Here is a 24,342-nt window from a genome sequence, read left to right as displayed (position 1 = left end):
CAGGGACTCAAGGATACTATTATTGTGTAATTATATAACACCGCATATTACGCAGTCCCTACCCCATAACAGTACGATATGTGCACTATGCTGTGCGATATGGGAGACAGATATTACTAACACACAGATACAATAGCAGTATACGGATATAAGTTATACCGTCCATTATATATCTGTTATGTCCATTATATATCCTACCGTCCGTTATACCGTCATCATATATCCATTATGTAGGTCTGTTACATATTGTGTATCGGTGGCTCAGTAGTTAGCACTTCTGCCTCACAGCACTGGGGTCATGAGTTCAATTCCCGACCATGGCCTTATCTGTGAGGAGTTTGTACGTTCTCCCTGTGTTTGCGTGGGTTTCCTCCGGGTGCTCTGGTTTCCTCCCACACTCCAAAAACATACTAGTAGGTTAATTGGCTGCTATCAAAACTGACCCTAGTCTCTCTCTCTCTGTCTATGTCTGTCTCTGTGTGTATATTAGGGGATGTAGACTGTAAGCTCCAATGGGGCAGGGATTGATGTGAGTGAGTTCTCTGTACAGCGCTGCGGAATCAGTGGCGCTATATAAATAAATGGTGATGATGATATTGTATCAACAATTCTACTGTCCATTATATATTCGTTATACCGTACATTATATATCCATTATGTCCATTATATATTTTCATCTCGTCTATTATGCTAATATTTCCCACAGTTGATTGCGAGTCTGGGGTCTCTCTTCTTTCCATTATCTATAAGCGTAACAACTTGGAGATATTTGGGAGGATTAATACCCACAAGGTAGAAGTATTAATACCCCACAAGGTAGAAGTATTAATACCCCACAAGGTAGAAGTATTGATACCCCACAAGGTAGAAGTATTAATACCCACAAGGTAGAAGTATTAATACCCCACAAGGTAGAAGTATTAATACCCCACAAGGTAGAAGTATTAATACCCCACAAGGCAGAAGTATTCATACCCCACAATGCATAAGTATTAATACCCCACAAGGCAGAAGTATTAATACCCCACAAGGCAGGCATACTGGTACCTTCTGTCCGGGGGTGATATGAGCGTTGACGTGTTTGAGAACTGGCTTTAGGGAGCTATCGTAGCGAACACTCAGGTTCTGAATCTGGATCTCTCCGTTCTCCGGCCAGTTCTGCGGGATCTGAGACGGCGCTGTACAATAAGAACACACAGTAGTTATTCATGAAATGTTAATTTCACCTCATTAAATAACGAGCAGACCGTCCTCACGCACATAAAAGCCCCTTGTAATTCTCCGGTTCTGTTTTCAGGAGGCTGTTAATCCTCTTCACGGCCCCGAGCTGGATCTCCATGTCGGACAGATTACGCACCATCCAGTTCAGGTAGTTGGAGACCTGCGGAAGACGGCGGATATTTCATCGGTTAATCTGCACACGTGACGCATCTAAGTCTAATCTGTGTGACTGAGACTGCACCAAAGTCATCTGAAATGGGGTCAACACTTCTAAAAGGAACAATAAATCCCCCAATATCCCTCTATTATATACTTCAGTGACAGCGCTAGAGCCCTGCGCACAGGAAACGCAGCACTAACACCTCAGTGACAGCGCTAGAGCCCTGCGCAGAGGAAACGCAGCACTAACACCTCAGTGACAGCGCTAGAGCCCGGCGCACAGGAAACGCAGCACTAACACCTCAGTGACAGCGCTAGAGCCTGGCGCAGAGGAAACGCAGCACTAACACCTCAGTGACAGCGCTAGAGCCCGACGCAGAGGAAACGCAGCACTAACACCTCAGTGACAGCGCTAGAGCCCGGCGCACAGGAAACGCAGCACTAACACCTCAGTGACAGCGCTAGAGCCCGGTGCAGAGGAAACGCAGCACTAACACCTCAGTGACAGCGCTAGAGCCCGGCGCACAGGAAACGCAGCACTAATACCTCAGTGACAGCGCTAGAGCCCGGCGCACAGGAAACGCAGCACTAACACCTCAGTGACAGCGCTAGAGCCCGACGCAGAGGAAACGCAGCACTAACACCTCAGTGACAGCGCTAGAGCCCGGCGCAGAGGAAACGCAGCACTAACACCTCAGTGACAGCGCTAGAGCCCGACGCAGAGGAAACGCAGCACTAACACTTCAGTGACAGCGCTAGAGCCCGGCGCACAGGAAACGCAGCACTAACACCTCAGTGACAGCGCTAGAGCCCGGCGCAGAGGAAACGCAGCACTAACACCTCAGTGACAGCGCTAGAGCCCGGCGCAGAGGAAACGCAGCACTAACACCTCAGTGACAGCGCTAGAGCCCGGCGCAGAGGAGACGCAGCACTAACACCTCAGTGACAGCGCTAGAGCCATGCACAGAGGAGACGCAGCACTAACACCTCAGTGACAGCGCTAGAGCCATGCACAGAGGAAACGCAGCACTAACACCTCAGTGACAGCGCTAGAGCCCGGCGCAGAGGAGACGCAGCACTAACACCTCAGTGACAGCGCTAGAGCCCGGCGCAGAGGAGACGCAGCACTAACACCTCAGTGACAGCGCTAGAGCCATGCACAGAGGAGACGCAGCACTAACACCTCAGTGACAGCGCTAGAGCCGTATGATCGGTAATAACGGTTTGTTCGCACTCTGAGAATCAGATTTGGATCTTGCTGTTACACTGTTAGTAAATAGGAGACATTTCATTGTGACGCAGATAGAAGTGATGGGTGAGTGTTATAGTGATGTCCGATGTATCCCAGAGTGACAGAGGGTTTAGGTATCATATATAAAGTAATAACATCCCTCTATAATAGATGCCGTATTCTGGAGAGAGGGGCAGTTATTACATTACACCGTATGGTCCATTTAATAACATCACTTCTTCAAACATTTACATTATCCTTTAAAAATATAAACATATAATATTGGTGCTTTTCTTGTTATGGACATTAGTATCGGCCACGACCTTCATGGTCTGGGGGAGGGGGCGCTACACCCCATTCGGGGTAACTAAAGCTGCTCTCCGCGGAGTATAAACCTCTCTCTGATAATCACCCAGAACCGTATTTACCATCAGAGCGTACGTCAGTCCGAGTCCGACCAGCCCGGACGTCAGGTCCTGTTGGAAATAGTTGTTGATGGAGGCGACGGCCGCGACCAGGACAACACAGGCGCCAATATATTCCTGGAATGTAGAACATGTTCATGTAATCACCACTCATACATGTCACGTGTTGTATGTAAATTCTGACTTTCTACTACAGGAACACAGCACACGGCCGTTCTTACTGACACGTTACTGACACTTGTACACAATCCTACATGTGACAGGACAAACTCACCATCCGCACTTCCAGCCAGCGATTGGCCGCCGTGAGGAACAGAGACGCGATGTTGTTGGAGTCTGTGAGCGCCAGAAGCTTGTGTCTGAATCTGGCCTCATACCTGGGGGTACACGGAACATGTAACCCATGTCTGAACACTGCACAAACACGTCTACATCATATATACAATACCTGAAGGCTCGGATGGTTGTCAGTCCCTCCACGGTCTCGGAGAAGTGCGCCAGCAGGGGGAGCTGTGTACTGTCCTCCAGCTGCTGCAGGTCTCTGGGATAATATAGCGTTATATATGTATATGTCTCCTATCACACAGTTAGATTGTAAGCTCTCTGGGACTAGCACACAACACTGTATTTACTGACCGTTATAATAGAGTGAAATATAAATGGGCGTGGCCTCACTGTAAATGGGAGTGGTCTTGCGGTGATTGGGTGCGGATTGTGCAGATTAAGATTAGTGTTAGAGAATCGTCTGTGTGATTTTTCATGATCACTGTATACGGTGAGAAGGACTTTTCTAGTGGCGCCGATTAGAATAGTTTGAAATTACTGATTTTAGAGGAGGATTCATTGGACCTCTAATCAAAACACTCAGCGGACTCCTATCAATAATGACAAGAATGCATTGGTAATAGTTCTACCTCCCTGCTCGCTATATGTTACTAGTTCTACCTCCCTGCTCGCTATATGTTACTAGTTCTACCTCCCTGCTCGCTATATGTTACTAGTTCTACCTCCCTGCTCGCTATATGTTACTAGTTCTACCTCCCTGCTCGCTATATGTTACTAGTTCTACCTCCCTGCTCGCTATATGTTACTAGTTCTACATCCCTGCTCGCTATATGTTACTAGTTCTACCTCCCTGCTCGCTATATGTTACTAGTTCTACCTCCCTGCTCGCTATATGTTACTAGTTCTACCTCCCTGCTCGCTATATGTTACTAGTTCTACCTCCCTGCTCGCTATATGTTACTAGTTCTACCTCCCTGCTCGCTATATGTTACTAGTTCTACCTCCCTGCTCGCTATATGTTACTAGTTCTACCTCCCTGCTCGCTATATGTTACTAGTTCTACCTCCCTGCTCGCTATATGTTACTAGTTCTACCTCCCTGCTCGCTATATGTTACTAGTTCTACCTCCCTGCTCGCTATATGTTACTAGTTCTACCTCCCTGCTCGCTATATGTTACTAGTTCTACCTCCCTGCTCGCTATATGTTACTAGTTCTACCTCCCTGCTCGCTATATGTTACTAGTTCTACCTCCCTGCTCGCTATGTTACTAGTTCTACCTCCCTGCTCGCTATATGTTACTAGTTCTACCTCCCTGCTCGCTATATGTTACTAGTTCTACCTCCCTGCTCGCTATATGTTACTAGTTCTACCTCCCTGCTCGCTATATGTTACTAGTTCTTCCTCCCTGCTCGCTATATGTTACTAGTTCTACCTCCCTGCTCGCTATATGTTACTAGTTCTACCTCCCTGCTCGCTATATGTTACTAGTTCTACCTCCCTGCTCGCTATATGTTACTAGTTCTACCTCCCTGCTCGCTATATGTTACTAGTTCTACCTCCCTGCTCGCTATATGTTACTAGTTCTACCTCCCTGCTCGCTATATGTTACTAGTTCTACCTCCCTGCTCGCTATATGTTACTAGTTCTACCTCCCTGCTCGCTATATGTTACTAGTTCTACCTCCCTGCTCGCTATATGTTACTAGTTCTACCTCCCTGCTCGCTATATGTTACTAGTTCTACCTCCCTGCTCGCTATATGTTACTAGTTCTACCTCCCTGCTCGCTATATGTTACTAGTTCTACCTCCCTGCTCGCTATGTTACTAGTTCTACCTCCCTGCTCGCTATATGTTACTAGTTCTACCTCCCTGCTCGCTATATGTTACTAGTTCTACCTCCCTGCTCGCTATATGTTACTAGTTCTACCTCCCTGCTCGCTATATGTTACTAGTTCTACCTCCCTGCTCGCTATATGTTACTAGTTCTACCTCCCTGCTCGCTATATGTTACTAGTTCTACCTCCCTGCTCGCTATATGTTACTAGTTCTACCTCCCTGCTCGCTATATGTTACTAGTTCTACCTCCCTGCTCGCTATATGTTACTAGTTCTACCTCCCTGCTCGCTATATGTTACTAGTTCTACCTCCCTGCTCGCTATATGTTACTAGTTCTACATCCCTGCTCGCTATATGTTACTAGTTCTACCTCCCTGCTCGCTATATGTTACTAGTTCTACCTCCCTGCTCGCTATATGTTACTAGTTCTACCTCCCTGCTCGCTATATGTTACTAGTTCTACCTCCCTGCTCGCTATATGTTACTAGTTCTACATCCCTGCTCGCTATATGTTACTAGTTCTACCTCCCTGCTCGCTATATGTTACTAGTTCTACATCCCTGCTCGCTATATGTTACTAGTTCTACCTCCCTGCAAGTAATTAATTTGCTTTTTCTGCCATCAGACTCCGGCTTTTGCATAAATCTGTTACGGGGAACATGGACCTGGAGGCCAAGATGGAAGTATCTGCGGGTTGTACAATGGATGGTGCGCGTTCCTTGCTAACTTATATGAAGTTAGATTTTATTTTGCAGAACTGGATTCTTTAAGTGACGTAAATGGGTGCAGGGGACTCATTCACCCGGTCGTCCTCTGATTCGCTCTTTCCCACACTGAAGTCCACGGACATCCTCCAGAAAACGGACAAATCAGAGGATAAAGTAATCTGGTCGCTGGGACACCGCGTTCAACAGTGTCACTCCGCAACCAGCCGGCAGACATCAGTGAACAAATATACAAAGTGTATATACCACCAACTATAGGCCAGTGTCTACTCAGCCTATGAAGGAAACTGCTGAATCTCAGTGTACACTGCTGTACGTTTAATACTGGATCTACCTGCGCAGCAGCAACTTATATATTAGATGATAGATAGAACCAAGGCTGTACCCGCCATCCTGAGAATATTCATTCCTTCCAAAACCTGAGCAGGTCTAAAGTTCTACAATGACACGTTGCGCACCATGTAAATGGTAGAGACTAAGGTCACGTCAAGCACCATGTAGCGTCATGTAATATATTGTGTAAGGTCACGTAATTTATTGTGTAAGGTCACGTAATATATTGTGTAAGGTCACGTTGCGCACCATGTAGCGTTATGTAATATATTATGTAATGTACCTTTACCAGAACTTACTAAGTAGATTACCTGGAAGCCACTCTGAAATACTTCTGAATAAAGTAACAGGTGATCACCAGAGGGACCAATGAGATGACAAAGATCGGCGTCACGTACGAGATTACTGCTAGCGCTGATACACACAGCAAGGTTGAGCGGCTCAGACACTCCAGAGTAGCAGGAATGTGCTGGGACAGAGAAAAGAATGGTAATATTATTACATACTATCATCATACGTGTTACATAATATAAATTATATATTTTTTTGTTCTGACATATGTAGATCTCATAGGACTTTTCTGGAAAACAAAGGTAATGGTTTCAAACACTATATGCACCCGCTAGGATGGAAACATTCCTATATGCACCCGCTACGATGCAAACATTTCTATATGAACCCGCTAGGATGCAAACATTTCTATATGCACCCGCTACGATGCAAACATTCCTATATGCACCCGCTACGATGCAAACATTTCTATATGAACCCGCTAGGATGCAAACATTTCTATATGCACCCGCTACGATGCAAACATTCCTATATGCACCCGCTACGATGCAAACATTCCTATATGCACCCGCTAGGATGGAAACATTCCTATATGCACCCGCTAGGATGGAAACATTCCTATATGCACCCGCTAGGATGCAAACATTTCTATATGCACCCGCTACGATGCAAACATTTCTATATGCACCCGCTAGGATGGAAACATTTCTATATGCACCCGCTACGATGCAAATATTTCTATATGCACCCGCTACGATGCAAACATTCCTATATGCACCCGCTAGGATGCAAACATTCCTATATGCACCCGCTAGGATGCAAACATTTCTATATGCACCCGCTAGGATGCAAACATTCCTATATGCACCCGCTAGGATGCAAACATTTCTATATGCACCCGCTAGGATGCAAACATTCCTATATGCACCCGCTAGGATGCAAACATTCCTATATGCACCCGCTAGGATGCAAACATTCCTATATGCACCCGCTAGGATGCAAACATTTCTATATGCACCCGCTAGGATGCAAACATTTCTATATGCACCCGCTAGGATGCAAACATTCCTATATGCACCCGCTAGGATGCAAACATTTCTATATGCACTCGCTAGGATGCAAACATTTCTATATGCACCCGCTAGGATGCAAACATTCCTATATGCACCCGCTAGGATGCAAACATTTCTATATGCACCCGCTAGGATGCAAACATTTCTATATGCACCCGCTAGGATGCAAACATTCCTATATGCACCCGCTAGGATGCAAACATTCCTATATGCACCCGCTAGGATGCAAACATTTCTATATGCACCCGCTAGGATGCAAACATTTCTATATGCACCCGCTAGGATGGAACAGTAACAGCTTTTTTATACTTTTCTAATTGTATTACTTTTATACTATTCTGATGCCAGATCCGACGTCCACATGACATTCCCTATTTGCACAGTCTCTACCATTTATATATCTATTTCATGGACCACGTGTATAGCGACACCACAGATTCCCACGACTGACGTTACCCCAGCACCCGGCTCGTGGGATCACCATGAACTGACCGATGTTTCCAGAGATTTCACTATTTAGAGCCTTTTAGGAACAGGGAATATTCATTCAATGCTGTATTTTAGGACTTTATCAAATCTACCCTAAGTATTACAATTTACAAGTTAGAGCCCATATAAAAAATATAATTCATAATTTTATCTCCTGGATTCTGCAAAAAATCACAGAAATATCATAGAAATTAGACTGAAATCTAAGGATTTGGCCGAACCAGAATCTTTCTAACATTGGCTACAAATACGCTGAGTACAGAATAACGCACCTGATCTATGGTGTTAAAGTCAGCAGAGAATCTGTTCAGGATACTCCCCAAAGGGGTGGTCTCAAAAAACCTGGAAGATGACAAAGTAAAAAATTCTAAATACCTAAATTCCCAGACTTGTATTCAGTGGTTATAATAACCCGCCTGTCTCAGCCATGGACACAAGGGATGACATACCTCATTGGCGCCAGGATGATCGCGTTCAGCAAGCTGTTGTGCAGTTTTTTGGCGACTCGCAGTCCCGTCCATTCCACGGCTATGGAGGTGGCGAGACACATGACAATCGCCAGACAGGACAGGATGCTGAACACCATGGAGTACAGAGAGTGGTCAAAATGACAGATCTGCTGGGAGATGATGGGAGTTATAGTCTTAGTGTCTTTATTACGCTGGAGAGAATTGTTACACATACGTTATATGTAATACACCATGTGTGTTAGTGTGGGTACAATATCTAGGTTTTGATGTCATCACTTCAGGGTTCATTAGGAAATGATGAGAAATATCGCCCCCTACTGTAAATTATGGGTATTAGAAGTCACCCCTGGCGGCTGTGACCAGCTAACAACCCGATACCTTTATATGGTTCCAGAATTTCTCTGTAACTTCTAATATACAGGGTTACGTCCATGGCTCCATACATGGGTCATGCTAAGCAGACGGATGTACATAGTTATACCCTGTGTCTATATGAATCCACTTATTTACTCTTTACTTTCATCCCGCTAATCGCAGTCACTGGAATCTCCTAATTACTGTGAATGTTTCTGTCCCGGGAGTCACCTGCCCCCAGCAGCCGGCCGATGACACGTTATATATGGTGTCCGACGTCCACTTGGCCAGCCAGAAATCAGTGGCCACCATCAGCAGATGTTTCAGGAGCTGGGAGAAGACGAGGACAGGGAGGAGCAGGAAGCCCGTAGAACTCAGGTATTTCCCGCACGCCCGCCATGGCATCTTCGCCCTCTGGTGCAGGACGGACGAGAGGTTATCATCATCATCACTCTCAGATATCTCTTCTGTGTAACAACGTAAGTAACAGAGTAACAATGTCAGAGTATCAATGTTACATCAGTAACAGACTAAATGTCAGACTAGTAAGAGAGTAACAATGTCAGAATGTTAGATCAGTAACATTAGATCAGTAAAGAGTATGTAAGATTAGCAACAGAATATCAATGACAGTATTAAAGTAACAAAAGCCGGCCAGTAACAGGAAACATGTACGGATAACAGCGGAGTAATACATCCTCCCGAAAACTAGCACTATGCCCAATATTATTCACGCCCACTCTATCAAACTCTGCCCAACCGACCATCTGTTCTCCGTCCCCCCATCTCATGGTCGTGTGTCACCTTCTCCCCTCTAACGTCTCCTTCTCACCCCCTTCCTGAACTACCTCCTCCTGCCCTATCTGACACCTGTAACTTCCCACTTCAATCTGTCCTCAATGTCGTGGTGAGACAGACTTACCACTCTCACTGCTCCACTTCTACCCTCCCCCACTCCTCCAATATCTACACAATTTAATCATTCCCTACAGAATCCCTCAGCCTCACCCCTGTCCCCTCTACATTCCTGCCCTCATCTCTGTCCGCACTCCCTTCCATCCTTTCCACTCTGCCAATGACCACTGTCTTATTGATTATTTCTTACCACTGCTGCCTCCAAGACTTCTCCCATAAAGCTCCCCACCTATCCAATACACATCGACATCCAATCAAACTCTCCACCAACCTCTAAAGTTTCAAAGGCTCCCTAAACATCCTCAAAGCCAAACAGTCTCCCTTGTAACTCTAGTACCGCTGACTACACCCGCTCTCCTCCCTGTTACTATCTGGTCCCCCTCTCCTCCCCGTCACCAGCTGGTCCCGCTCTCCTCCCCGTCGTTACCAGCTGGTCCCGCTCTCCTCCCCGTCGTTACCAGCTGGTCCCGCTCTCCTCCCCGTCACCAGCTGGTCCCGCTCTCCTCCCCGTCACCAGCTGGTCCCGCTCTCCTCCCCGTCGTTACCAGCTGGTCCCGCTCTCCTCCCCGTCACCAGCTGGTCCCGCTCTCCTCCCCGTCGTTACCAGCTGGTCCCGCTCTCCTCCCCGTCGTTACCAGCTGGTCCCGCTCTCCTCCCCGTCGTTACCAGCTGGTCCCGCTCTCCTCCCCGTCGTTACCAGCTGGTCCCGCTCTCCTCCCCGTCGTTACCAGCTGGTCCCGCTCTCCTCCCCGTCACCAGCTGGTCCCGCTCTCCTCCCCGTCACCAGCTGGTCCCGCTCTCCTCCCCGTCACCAGCTGGTCCCGCTCTCCTCCCCGTCACCAGCTGGTCCCGCTCTCCTCCCCGTCACCAGCTGGTCCCGCTCTCCTCCCCGTCACCAGCTGGTCCCGCTCTCCTCCCAGCTACTAGTTGGTCCCGCTCTCCTCCCCGTTACTAGCTGGTCCCGCTCTCCTCCCCGTCGTTACCAGCTGGTCCCGCTCTCCTCCCCGTCACCAGCTGGTCCCGCTCTCCTCCCCGTTACTAGCTGGTCCCGCTCTCCTCCCCGTCACCAGCTGGTCCCGCTCTCCTCCCCGTTACTAGCTGGTCCCACTTTCCACCTGACTTCTTGTCTTCTTTCACCTTGAATTGGAATATTCTGTGTTGTAAACCCTCCACCTATCCCATGTGTATGAAAGGGTCCAGCACACCACTCCGAGTACATTTATTCATATAAACTAATATTCCACTCATTTACCTTCATCATCTTCATCATCTCCCAGCAACGTCTCTCGCGAGTACACAGGTCTCTTTCTGTTCTTCCTCTCCACTGGAGTCGTCCTCTCTATGATCTCCTGAAGACACAATTCTCAGATTTAACTGGGGAATCCTCAGTAAGGGAGGATATTATTAGATTCTACCTTGTTGTTAGATCGAATAATGAGAACATTTTACTTTTACGGTTTGTGTAAAGGATGAGAAGAGCCCCCATTCTCATATCAGACAGAAAGTGCTCTCCGAAATCCACCCTGTGCACTACAGTCTATCCTACACCCCCTGTGCACTAGAGCCTATCCTACACCTACACCCCCCTGTGTACTACATTCTATCCTACACCTACACCCCCTGTGTACTACAGACTATCCTACACCCCCCCTGTGCACTACAGTCTATCCTACACCTACACCTCCCTGTGTACTACAGTCTATCCTACACCCCCCTGTGTACTACATTCTATCCTACACCCCCTGTGTACTACATTCTATCCTACACCTCCCTGTGCACTACATTCTATCCTACACCTCCCTGTGTACTACAGTCTATCCTACACCTACACCTCCCTGTGTACTACAGTCTATCCTACACCTACACCCCCTGTGTACTACAGCCTATCCTACACCCCCTGTGTACTACAGCCTATCCTACACCTCCCTGTGCACAACAGTCTATCCTACACCTCCCTGTGCCCTAGAGCTTATCCTACACCCCCTGTTTACTACAGTCTATCCTACACCCCCCCTGTGTACTACAGTCTATCCTACACCCCCCTGTGTACTACAGTCTATCCTACACCCCCCCCTGTGTACTACAGTCTATCCTACACCCCCCTGTGTACTACAGACTATCCTACACCTACACCTCCCTGTGTACTACATTCTATCCTACACCTACACCCCCTGTGTACTACATTCTATCCTACACCCCCTGTGTACTACAGTCTATCCTACACCTACACCTACCTGTGTACTACAGTCTATCCTACACCCCCTGTGTACTACAGACTATCCTACACCTACACCTCCCTGTGTACTACATTCTATCCTACACCTACACCTCCCTGTGTACTACATTCTATCCTACACCCCCTGTGTACTACAGTCTATCCTACACCTACACCTACCTGTGTACTACAGTCTATCCTACACCCCCCTGTGTACTACAGACTATCCTACACCTACACCTCCCTGTGTACTACATTCTATCCTACACCTCCCTGTGTACTACATTCTATCCTACACCCCCTGTGTACTACAGTCTATCCTACACCTACACCTACCTGTGTACTACAGTCTATCCTACACCCCCTGTGTACTACAGTCTATCCTACACCTACACCTACCTGTGTACTACAGCCTATCCTACACCTCCCTGTGCACAACAGTCTATCCTACACCTCCCTGTGCCCTAGAGCTTATCCTACACCCCCTGTTTACTACAGTCTATCCTACACCTACACCTCCCTGTGTACTACAGACTATCCTACACCCCCCCTGTGTACTACAGACTATCCTACACCTACACCCCCCTGTGTACTACAGACTATCCTACACCCCCCTGTGTACTACAGACTATCATACCCCCCTGTGTACTACAGCCTATCATACCACCACTGTGTACTACAGTCTATCCTACACCTCCCTGTGTACTACAGTCTATCCTACACCCCCGTGTACTACAGACTATCATACCACCACTGTGTACTATATCTTGTCCTCTCACCACCTGTGCACTATACCCTGCCCTACCACACCCCACCTGATGCCACTCCACCTGGGTGTAGTACCAACAACTTTCCCAATCTCCACTCTGAGCCCCACTAGCTCCTGTTGTCTCAGCATCGCCCTCTCCCTCTAGACTGTAAGCTCTTACAACCAGGGCTCTCTCTTGTTCTCTGTCTCCACCCTCGTACATACCGCTTCTTTTTGTATTTTGTCCATGATTTGTTCCACTAACTTTCTAGGGTTGGAGAGTTTGTGGCACTTACAAATAAATGATAATGAATTGAGGCATTGGAATATATTTCCTGCCAGAGATTATCGTTTCATTTATTAATACTCATTTCATGCTGTAATTACAGTGTTATGGGTCTGCAGTGGAGGGAGACAGACATTGAATCAAAGTCACAGAGACATATTAGTGATATTTCATGTAATAACTATTATAATTATTATTGTTACTCTTATTAAAATGTATTTATATAGGGAGGGGGTAAAAGGACGGTTGAAGAATCTAACAAGCTGCCGGAAGAGATGAGTTCAGGGAACGCTGGAAGGTCTTATTGTATGCGGCAGTGAGAGCAGTACAGGAGACGTCCTGTAACTGGGAACTATGAGGATGAAAGACGCAGATCTTGTGCAGAACGGAGGTGACGAGTTAGGAGATATATTGGGACAAGGGAAGAGATGTATGTGGTGCAGTTGGTGCAGGTTTGCTAATAGTTTTGTAGGTTAGTAGAAGTATTCAGTAAAACACAGACAACCAATGTAGGGACTGACTGAGAGCAGCAGCAGAACCAGAACATTTTACAGGACAATTAGCTGCACTGATAATAGATCGTAGGAGTGAAAGTCTGGTTGGTGGAATCAGTAAGAAGGGACAATAGTCACAAGCAGCCGTCGGCCTTTGTTTTCATGTCGGTACTTATGCTGTCTGCATGTAGAGGAGATACATATGTAAGGTCCATTATCCATGAATGTAAGGTGCATTATCCATGAATGTAAGGTGCATTATCCATACATGTAAGGTGCATTATCCATACATGTAAGGTGCATTATACAGACATGTAAGGTGCATTATACATACATGTAAGGTGCATTATACATACATGTAAGGTGCATTATACAGACATGTAAGGTGCATTATACATACATGTAAGGTGCATTATACATACATGTAAGGCACATTATCCATATAAGGTGCATTATCCATGTATGTAAGGTGCATTATACATACATGTAAGGTGCATTATACAGACATGTAAGGTGCATTATACATACATGTAAGGTGCATTATACATACATGTAAGGCACATTATCCATATAAGGTGCATTATCCATGTATGTAAGGTGCATTATACATACATGTACGGTACATTATCCATACATGTAAGGTACATTATCCATATATGTAAGGTGCATTATACATACATGTAAGGTACATTATCCATATATGTAAGGTGCATTATACATACATGTAAGGTACATTATCCATGTATGTAAGGTACATTATCCATGTATATAAGGTGCATTATCCATATATGTAAAGTGCATTATCCATATATGTAAGGTGCATTATACATACATGTATGGTACATTATCCATACATGTAAGGTACATTATCCATATATGTAGGTACATTATCCATATAAGGTGCATTATCCATGTATGTAAGGTGCATTATCCATGTATATAAGGTGCATTATCCATATATGTAAGGTACATTATCCATACATGTAAGGTACATTATCCATACATGTAAGGTACATTATCCATATATGTAGGTACATTATCCATATCAGGTGCATTATACATACATGTAAGGTACATTATCCATATGTGTAAAGTGCATTATCCATATATGTAAGGTGCATTATCCATACATGTACGGTGCATTATCCATATATGTAAGGTACATTATCCATACATGTAAGGTGCATTATCCATATATGTAAGGTGCATTATCCATATATGTAAGGTACATTATCCATGTATGTAAGGTGCATTATACATACATGTAAGGTACATTATCCATGTATGTAAGGTGCATTATCCATGTATGTAAGGTACATTATCCATGTATGTAAGGTGCATTATACATACATGTAAGGTACATTATCCATGTATGTAAGGTGCAATATACATACATGTAAGGTACATTATCCATGTATGTAAGGTGCATTATACATACATGTAAGGTACATTATCCATGTATGTAAGGTGCATTATACATACATGTAAGGTACATTATCCATGTATGTAAGGTGCATTATCCATACATGTAAGGTACATTATCCATGTATGTAAGGTGCATTATCCATATAAGGTGCATTATATGTAAGTACATTATTCATATAAGGTGCATTATCCATGTATGTAAGGTACATTATCCATATAAGGTGCATTATCCATATATGTAAGTACATTATAACACTGAGACAGACGCACTTTCTCCAGCTCCTGGTCCTGACGATTCATCAGCGTCTTCCAGTGTTCATACAGCTCTGGGTCAGATATCTGGATGTCTTTCAGGGTCCCCTCTCTCTGGATAGTTCCGTCCTTCATTGCAATAATCTGCAGCACGTGAGAAACAAGACAGACACAATATAATGGTTTCATGAAAGCACAATAGATCTATCTGGATATAAACGATATTCTGGGATCGGCCAGTTTTATGGCTCAGTGATTATTAGCAGGGTGAGATCATTGGCGCCCCCTCACCCAGTCAGCGTGGGGGAGGTACTGCAGCTTGTGTGTAACCAGGACAGTCGTTCTCTTGTTGTCTCTCAGCATCTTCAGGATCCCGTCCTGCATCAGGTGGTCGCTCAGGTGAATGTCGAGGGCGGAGAATGGGTCATCCTGGCGGCCAGAAGCGAGAGCGCGTTACTCAGAGAACCGCTAAACAGCGACTCAAATATCATTCAAATCATCTAAGACAGAAAAACTGATCTAAACAAGAGAACCGAGAACCGTGTATTACTCAGACTAATATCTCAATGATCTGTTTCATCATCTAACACAACCGAATTATCCAAAACACAGAACGTCCAGTTCTAAAATTATCTTAACCAGCAAATGATCTAATACTGAAAATATCCAAACAAACCGATTACCTATCATAAAATGACCTAAACCGGCAGAATTGTTTAATAAAGAAATATCTAAACCAAAGAATTATCTATTACTGAAATCAGTTTAGCCAACAAATTATATATGACAGATTATCCAAGAAAACAGATCTATTACTGAATTATCTAAAGCAGCGGAATTATCTATACAAAGAAATGATCTATTACATCCCACAGAGAATTGTATATTTAATTATTATTATTTGTAGACAGCTCCTCCACAATAAGCAGCCTCACACACCAGCCTACGCCCCACACACCAGCTTACACCCCACAGACCAGCCTGCTCCCCACAGACCAGCCTGCGCCCCACAGACCAGGATTAATATTGTTAGCAGACAATTATCCTACAACTATATTTTAGAGCTGTAGGAGGAAACTGGAGCTCCCAGAGGAAACCCAGAGTGACTGACCTACACCCTAATGTCTAATCTACACCCCACAGACCAGCCCACGCCCCACAGAGCAGCCTGCGCCCCACAGAGCAGCCTACACCACACAGACCAGCCTACGCCCTCCAGACAAGCCTGCGCCCCACAGACCAGCCTACGCCCTCCAGACCAGCCTGCGCCCTCCAGACCAGCCTGCGCCCTCCAGACCAGCCTACGCCCCACAGACCAGCCTGCGCCCTCCAGACCAGCCTACGCCCCACAGACCAGCCTATGCCACACAGACCAGCCTACGCCCTCCAGACCAGCCTACGCCCCATAGACCAGCCTGCGCCCCACAGACCAGCCTACGCCCCACAGACCAGCCTGCGCCACACAGACCAGGATTAATATTGTTAGCAGACAATTATCCTAGAACTATATTTTAGGGCTGTAGGAGGAAACTGGAGCTCCCAGAGGAAACCCAGAGTGACTGACCTACACCCTAATGTCTAATCTACACCCCACAGACCAGCCTGCGCCCTCCATACCAGCCTACGCCCCACAGAGCAGCCTGCACCCCACAGTCCAGCCTACGCCCCACAGTCCAGCCTACGCCCCACAGACCAGCCTGCGCCCCACAGACCAGCCTACGCCCTCCAGACCAGCCTGCGCCCCACAGACCAGCCTGCGCCCCACAGACCAGCCTGCGCCCCACAGACCAGCCTACACCATATATTTGTCTGTTCCTGTATATAAACATTGTGTTAATGGAACCACTGTAGATAAGTGGGAACATTCAGTCCAGTGTGATGCAGTCATACTAATCTCCCTTATACAACTCAGATTATGTTGTACAGTGAATTATTTTACCTATAAATAACAGGAAGACAAGAAGATAACGAGAACACAAGGACCTGACGACAGGGATTCAGCTGGATGTAATATGTGTCCATCCTGAGGATTACATCCTTATATTGTTATATATTATATTGTGACACTGCGCACAGACACTGTATCATCCACAGCCGTCACTACTGTGTGAGATATAATACAGGGGACCAGCCCACATCCCCCGATAATCCCTGGACTCCTCGGAGGTGACAGATAATTATCTTCCCTACAAGTAGATGTGATGGTGATTCTAAGACCCTGGTGGATAACAATAAATAAACTGGTGATTAATGAAGTTATGGGTGAGAGGTCCGGGCGCTGTGACTTACGTCTTATAATAACGCTGATTAACGAGGTCACAGTCTTACTGCTGACTCCCGATTCATTAGCGTTACATCGTCAGAAACTCATTTACTGCGAATCAATAGTAACAGGACGTGAAGGAGCAGAGACCGCGTCAGTGGAAGCTGCGGGAGGAGCCGCGTCTGATACATTGTAACACGATCAGTGATTATCGCTGTGGATTCATTGTGTGTCCTGCGTGAAAGGACCCAACATGGAAACCGCTGAGCGCCCCATAAATCACGGACACAGAACTAAACGTCCACATTCAGATTATTTACAGACCTCGCAGATGTCTATAAAGTATATAACACAACCCAGTCAGCAGTGTCATCCGCTACGGGGGGGTCCAGGCACAGTCCCCCCCCCTCCGTCCCGTGCTGATACTAACATTTACTAAATGATGAAGAATTTTCATCTTCTGGTCTTAGAACCACAAATAAACCTTTAGAATACAGCACCCACCGGGCGCTGCCACGTCAGGAAGGAATTAGCGATCATTCAGTACTAACCAGGAAAACGACGCTGGTTTGTTGGTACAGAGCTCTTGCCACGCTGATACGCTGGCGCTGACCTCCAGACAGGTTAATGCCCTGAAATAATCATAACACAGCGTCACAATTATAATAAGCATGAATAGGAGGAAATCTGCATCCCCCCAACATTATAGCACAAGTTTACCCAATCTGTGACTGTTGTGGAACCACAAGTTCCAGCATGTCCTGCCATATTTTGTCAGGGGGGTGTGGCTGTAAATTGAAGTTTCACTACTCACCCTCTCTCCAATCTGAGTCTGGTCCCCGTGCGGCAGAATGTCGATATCTGGTTGCAGGGAACAGGCGTCGACTATGGCTTTATATCTGTAGACAAAATATTATGTATTCATATCAGGCAAAACACATTATATTACTTATAGCTCTCATACAGAAGACATTTACTTTTATGGTGAATACTCACACTCACCTATACACCTACACACTTATGTACACACCTACACACTCACGTACACACCTGCACGCTCACGTACACACCTGCACGCTCACGTACACACCTACACACTCACGTACACACCTACACACTCACGTACACACCTACACACTCACGTACACACCTACACACTCACGTACACAACTACACACTCACGTACACAACTACACACTCACGTACACACCTACACACTCACGTACACACCTACACACTCATGTACACACCTACACACTCATGTACACACCTACACACTCACACACACTGTATGGAGTGTGTGGGGCCAATACTGATGACTCTACACACTTCCTCCATACATGATGCACTGTACGTGATATATCCTACCGATGAGAACCAGTTATCTGGATAGGGGGCTCGTTAAGGACAATCTATTTATAAACTAAAACACCTTTAACGGTAATTATTAGGTTGAGTAGAAGTTAATACAATTGGGACCATCAGGATCTGAGTGATGTGACCTTCATAGAACGGGTCACGTTACACTGAGATATAATCTAACAGAACGATTCCAATACTCTCAGTGTAAATGTGGAATTCTCATATATTACTCAGCTGGACAAGATGAAGTGATAACAACAGGAAAGGATCTGCTCTCCTTATATATATTATTGTGCATCACAGGGAGCTGTGAGGTTATAATACAACAATACAACTCCTGGAAGTAATATCTGGATAAACAGTTATAATGTTTATTAGATAAACTTGTGTAACAACAGGGATAATGTTCCCCTTACTGTCATTAGAAGTCACCTTGCTGTGACCTTTATAGAATCACTTCCTGCAACCTTCTGGTTTTATATGGTCATAAAATTCTGCGGTGACTTCTTCTATCATCATCACCATTTATTTATATAGTGCCACTGATTCCGCAGCGCTGTACAGAGAACTCACTCACATCAGTCCCTGCCCATGGGAGCTTACAGTCTAAATTCCCTAACACACAGACTAGGGTCAATTTTGATAGCAGCCAATTAACCTACTAGTATGTTTTTGGAGTGTGGGAGGAAACCGGAGCACCCGGAGGAAACCCACGCAAACACAGGGAGAACATACAAACTCCACACAGATAAGGCCATACAATTTGCAGTAGGGAGTATATCATCACATATATAGCAATGATTAATTATCTTGGCCCTTTACATCACAGCGCTGACAGTCAGATTTAGGGCTTTAGGAGAACTCTTACTTCTGCTTAATGAAGGGGCTCTCAAATGTGATGTTCTCTTCCACAGTTGCGTTCAGGAGCCAGGGTTTCTGGGCGGCGTAGGCCACTGCGCCCCTCCGTCTGGAAGAAATACAAGAGATTACCCCCACATGCAGATTGGTGGATAAGCATAAAAGTGCACCCAACCCATGCAGATAGAGATGAAGGGGTCGAGTAAGAGATGTGGTAGAATGTAAGCTCTTCTGGCAAGAGAACATTGTAACTGCCATAAATATCTTCTTCTGGAGTCTATGTTACTGTTAATGTGGTGTGTACTAATAACATCATATACTGTATGTATGAGAATGGTATAAGTACCCTGGATGTGGTGTATCTGAGGGCCCGGGGCCCCGGGGTCCTTTCATATAGGACAGTATTGTGGTCTGTAATTTGGATCAGGTAAATTAACTGTTCTTCATATGAGCTGCTCTGGTAATGATAACTCAGATAGTTTATCAGGAGAACCTGCGGTCTGGAACAGACACGAATAGGCTGGGTACAGACTACAGGTTTTTCAGCCAAGTATTGGGCTAAACACCCGATAAACGACCGTTTAGCCCGATGTCGCATTAGACAGGAACAACCGACTACATTAATCTTGGACCAGATGAAGAGAACATATCGGAAGGTAAATCGCGCATCAGTGTGTACACATGAATCGTTAGACTGACTGGAACTTCAGTCGTTTGCAGAATCGTTCATGATAACAAACTGGTTGAAAGTTTTCTCAGTGTGTTCTCAGCCTTAGGAGCGACCTGACCTAACCGTAACGTTACTATCGTACGATACAGAATGTAGGGAACGGAGGAGGTGGATGAGGAGGTGTAGAGGACCCTAATACCGGGAGACGGACCCCACAGGCTCTGGCTAAGGGCAGAGCAGTGTAAGGGGCAATTGGAACATAATGATTTTAGTTTGTATATTAATCATTCATTATTTGATTATGGGCTGAATTTTTTCCAACTATTTATTTTACACAGGAAGCAGTGGTGCCTGGAATCACGGAGGGAGTACGGGGTGTATCGGGTGACCTGGAGCAGACACCTTAAATCCGCCTCTTTGGAATAAATGATATTGGTAACAGAAACTGTAAAACAATGGAGAAACACTCTTTATATAAAGACGGGCGTAAAGATCAGAGTTATATCAGAGCCCGGGATCACAATGAGCCGGTAACGGTGACAACTACTGACACCTCCAGGACTGACTTCTGCAGTTACCAAAAACAGCAAATCCAGTTACCCTTCTGCCGAGAAATATTCCCCCAGAATAATAACCCAGGGGATTAACATCCTGACACGTGGAGCAGACATAATATGTGGAACTATTTACCTAAAACCATCTTCAATGCCCAGAAATCCTAATAGTAGGAAGACGTATTAATAACGCTGTGTGCGGACGAAGGGAGCCCGGATGTATATCGAGGGAGAAACATGTTGGACGGGTGATTTCAGGTGCCCAGAAACACGGCCAGTAGGTGGCGATAGAGAGCAATGCTTTTATTCTATGCAGAGCAGCATTTCCATATAATGACTACAATATATAATATTACTGTTATAAGGTAGGAGGAGTAAATACCGTACATGTCATGTTTAGATGTCAGTGTGCATATTAATGTGACATATAACAGATTGTTATGGTCTCTGCAGGTGATTAAATATCTTGTACTGTAATAATTGTGTTTGTGTGTAGATTGTGGGTCATTGTGTGTACCTTTGCTGCTGTGTAACAGTTGTGTTTCCTGGACGCAGTACAGACAAAGAAACAATTTTTCTATTTGTCATCGGATATATAATCTGCGTATAACAGCTGCAGCCATCTAAACCGTACGGTCAGACGCGCCGGGTCGAGCCAAGATCTGTCAGCTCCTATTTCCTGTATAATTGTATTAATGTCCCCCCCAGGCCGCACAATCTAACAACACAGAACAATTACATTCCCGCATGTCACCACTCACAGGCTACGTACAGACAGATGGCCGTTTAATAAACTCTGTCTGTGGCTGCAGAACACGGCAAAGTGGTAATAATACAAATTACTGAAGTCTCACTAATAATACGGGAGAGAGAAATTATATTCAGAGTTATAAATTTACACCAATATAATTGGGACTCCACCCCCCCCCCCCCCCCCCAGAGGACCTGCTCCCCATAATATATAGAGAAGAGAAGTGACTGGGGATCTGCCAGTAATCAGGAATAACCAACAGACAAACGTAAGGGAAAGAGCAGCTGCCCCCCGACACCTCCGCCATAGGCTGGGGCCTCTATGTCCTCCCACAGATCTGAGCCTGTGTCCCCTCGGCTGTAGGGATCTACAAGGTGAAGATAACCAACCCACTACTAGGGGCTCCTAAGGCTGATCTATAAGCCCCCTCTCTTTATTCTGATGGACAGGTGATGAAATACCGCACGTCTGATGGATGATGAGAGTTGTTGTGTTTAGGACAGGACAAGTCAAACAGACTGTGATCCCCCCTGTAAAACACAGGACCGAGCCCTCAGCTGGGGGTCTTGTACAATCTAATGTTACAGCGTCACTGTCCGAATAGTGGTTCCCGGTCATTTCTGTCGTTACCGTGCAGCAGTCCCAGACTATCATATATATCATACATACAGTGTAAATATCACGTACAGCCCTCGTGTCCCTTCATTCCTCACCGCCGTACACCTGTGGAATGTTATTACGTGTTTCGGTCTCAGGACCAGATAAATAAGATTCAGTGTGTGGAACAGGAAACTTTGATTTGTATTGTTCCATTACCTGAGCGGTTGCGCTGAGCGAGTGACCTGTTCACATCTTACGTCTCGTGTAAAACAGTTCAGAACATTAAACAAACAAATCACCTGATCTCCATGTCTGGAGCGGTTTCCCTCTCTGGGCTGTAAAACAATATTAACCAGACAGTTACATTGTATCCTGTGTTCTACAAACACGTTTAGTTATAGGTAGCTGTAGGGGGTATCTGGGCGCAAATCTGCTGTTGTGTGCGGCATTCTAGGGGGAGACATGGGACAGTGTCGGGGTCCGTCAGGAAGAGGTGGGTGTATCAGTTATCTGATGTCTTGTTATCATCCAGACACCCCTCTCCCCAACGGACCCCGACCAACACTCTCAATACACCACAATCACAATCTTCTCTCCAACTAAGGCTCCACAAAGGTAGGACCACCGACCCGTAACACCCCCGATTCTGGTTTATCTCTCTAGAACTCTAAACACACAACAGCAATTTCCCATTATACTACCTGAGAATAAAACAAAACCCTTGGACCCCCCCCCACCCCCCAGCACAACGTACCGCATCTAACAACAAGCGCAGTCCGTCCTACAACCGCACGCTACATTTTATTTCTACTTTATCAGTTTTGTTACACAGTTACATAGTTATTAAGGTTGATGAAAGATGCAGATCCATCATAAACTATATGTAATATAAATCCTGATTTACCTTAAATAATATTGAATTTCTACTAAAGATTGTTCTGAACATTTATTTTTCCGTCCTCGGGGTCATAGAAGTAACACGATTGGTACATTAGTGCTGGGAGATTATATATATTCCCACATATCAGACAGTGAGTGTACGGATGTAGACACAGCAAATACTGGGCCAGATGTTCTGTTTCCAACACAATTATTTCATTTCCATTTATTTACGGTTCAGTTACAGCAGATTATTTAGAAAGGGTAAAAATTCTGCATAAACGTTATAAACGTGTTATTATTTCTATCTTTTGGTAGAATTTGTTGCATATTCTACAGAATAATTTATAATAATGGAATCGATCTCGTGTTCAGGACATAAAGTGAAATAAACAGACCTGTTGTCTTCCCCCATCTCGCTGTCACATTCATCTCTGTAACACAAATCACATCATTTAGCACCGTAAATGGGAGTAATCTGCTCCTGAGTAAACATATTACAGGCTGATTTGTACACGGAACGTTACTTTTATAACTGCACTTCGTGTGTTCAGTTACCCGGCCGTCCGGCTGATTGTTCCTATCTGAGCGCTCGTTAAACTTTAATGGCCGATTCCTACATCCGTCTAGACATGATAAGAGGCCTAATTGTTACTGTGCTTTCCCAAAAGTACATTATGTTCTATTCAGAGGAGCAACAAGCAAGTCAGGTTATTGCCCTAATTGTCATCAAACACAATCTTACATGGACAGATCGATGCGGAGGAGGCCGGTTATATGTCCAGTGATCCATGAGCAGGACAATCAGTGTAATGACAGACGTATTACTAAGTGGGAGCATCGCGTGACAGCAGCGATAGCCCCAGGTGCGGGGAGCCGAAACCTGCGGCAGCGCTGACAGTGATTACACCCTAAACCAGTCAATGTGCCTCCGCTATGTCTCCCTATAACCCCCTCCCCTATTATATTTAGTGTGATAACGCATGTTTGGTAAAATTAAAGTGGCAAAAACAGGAACAAAAATACAATAAAATAAAGATACAATAATTGCAGCCACAATCCGTGCGGTTTAGTAGCAGCGTTCCTGAACTATTCATCGTTCTCCTACTGAACAAATCCTCTCTGTGACCAGATACAGGAGAGAGAAATATTCCAGGATATCGGAGATACAGGACACA

At 45.4% G+C, this 24,342-nt stretch overlaps 1 protein-coding gene across 8 annotated transcripts in view; it reads right to left on the bottom strand.

Annotated features, from left to right (window-relative positions):
• The window catches only part of ABCC8 (ATP binding cassette subfamily C member 8), a 76,769-nt gene that overhangs the window by 5,497 nt on the left and 46,930 nt on the right, over positions 1 to 24,342 (bottom strand). For 3 of the 8 annotated variants that reach the window (XM_075187564.1, XM_075187565.1, XM_075187558.1), the window contains exons 17-33: positions 23,563 to 23,598; positions 22,585 to 22,620; positions 19,721 to 19,819; positions 18,305 to 18,389; positions 18,042 to 18,122; positions 15,519 to 15,656; positions 15,246 to 15,371; positions 11,060 to 11,156; positions 9,097 to 9,359; positions 8,518 to 8,687; positions 8,341 to 8,410; positions 6,527 to 6,684; positions 3,485 to 3,577; positions 3,311 to 3,413; positions 3,040 to 3,153; positions 1,261 to 1,381; positions 1,048 to 1,178 (exon numbers count right to left, since the gene is read on the bottom strand). In XM_075187564.1, coding sequence (XP_075043665.1) covers positions 1,048 to 1,178; positions 1,261 to 1,381; positions 3,040 to 3,153; positions 3,311 to 3,413; positions 3,485 to 3,577; positions 6,527 to 6,684; positions 8,341 to 8,410; positions 8,518 to 8,687; positions 9,097 to 9,359; positions 11,060 to 11,156; positions 15,246 to 15,371; positions 15,519 to 15,656; positions 18,042 to 18,122; positions 18,305 to 18,389; positions 19,721 to 19,819; positions 22,585 to 22,620; positions 23,563 to 23,598 — 1,921 coding nt within the window. The remainder of the gene's footprint in view (positions 1 to 1,047; positions 1,179 to 1,260; positions 1,382 to 3,039; positions 3,154 to 3,310; positions 3,414 to 3,484; positions 3,578 to 6,526; positions 6,685 to 8,340; positions 8,411 to 8,517; positions 8,688 to 9,096; positions 9,360 to 11,059; positions 11,157 to 15,245; positions 15,372 to 15,518; positions 15,657 to 18,041; positions 18,123 to 18,304; positions 18,390 to 19,720; positions 19,820 to 22,584; positions 22,621 to 23,562; positions 23,599 to 24,342) is intronic. The other 5 variants (XM_075187559.1, XM_075187560.1, XM_075187561.1 and 2 more) reach the window with 5 other exon arrangements.

The sequence above is a fragment of the Mixophyes fleayi genome, chromosome 10 (assembly GCF_038048845.1).
Source record: "Mixophyes fleayi isolate aMixFle1 chromosome 10, aMixFle1.hap1, whole genome shotgun sequence".
Classification (NCBI taxonomy): domain Eukaryota; kingdom Metazoa; phylum Chordata; class Amphibia; order Anura; family Limnodynastidae; genus Mixophyes; species Mixophyes fleayi.
This window is presented reverse-complemented; position numbering and strand designations above follow the sequence as displayed.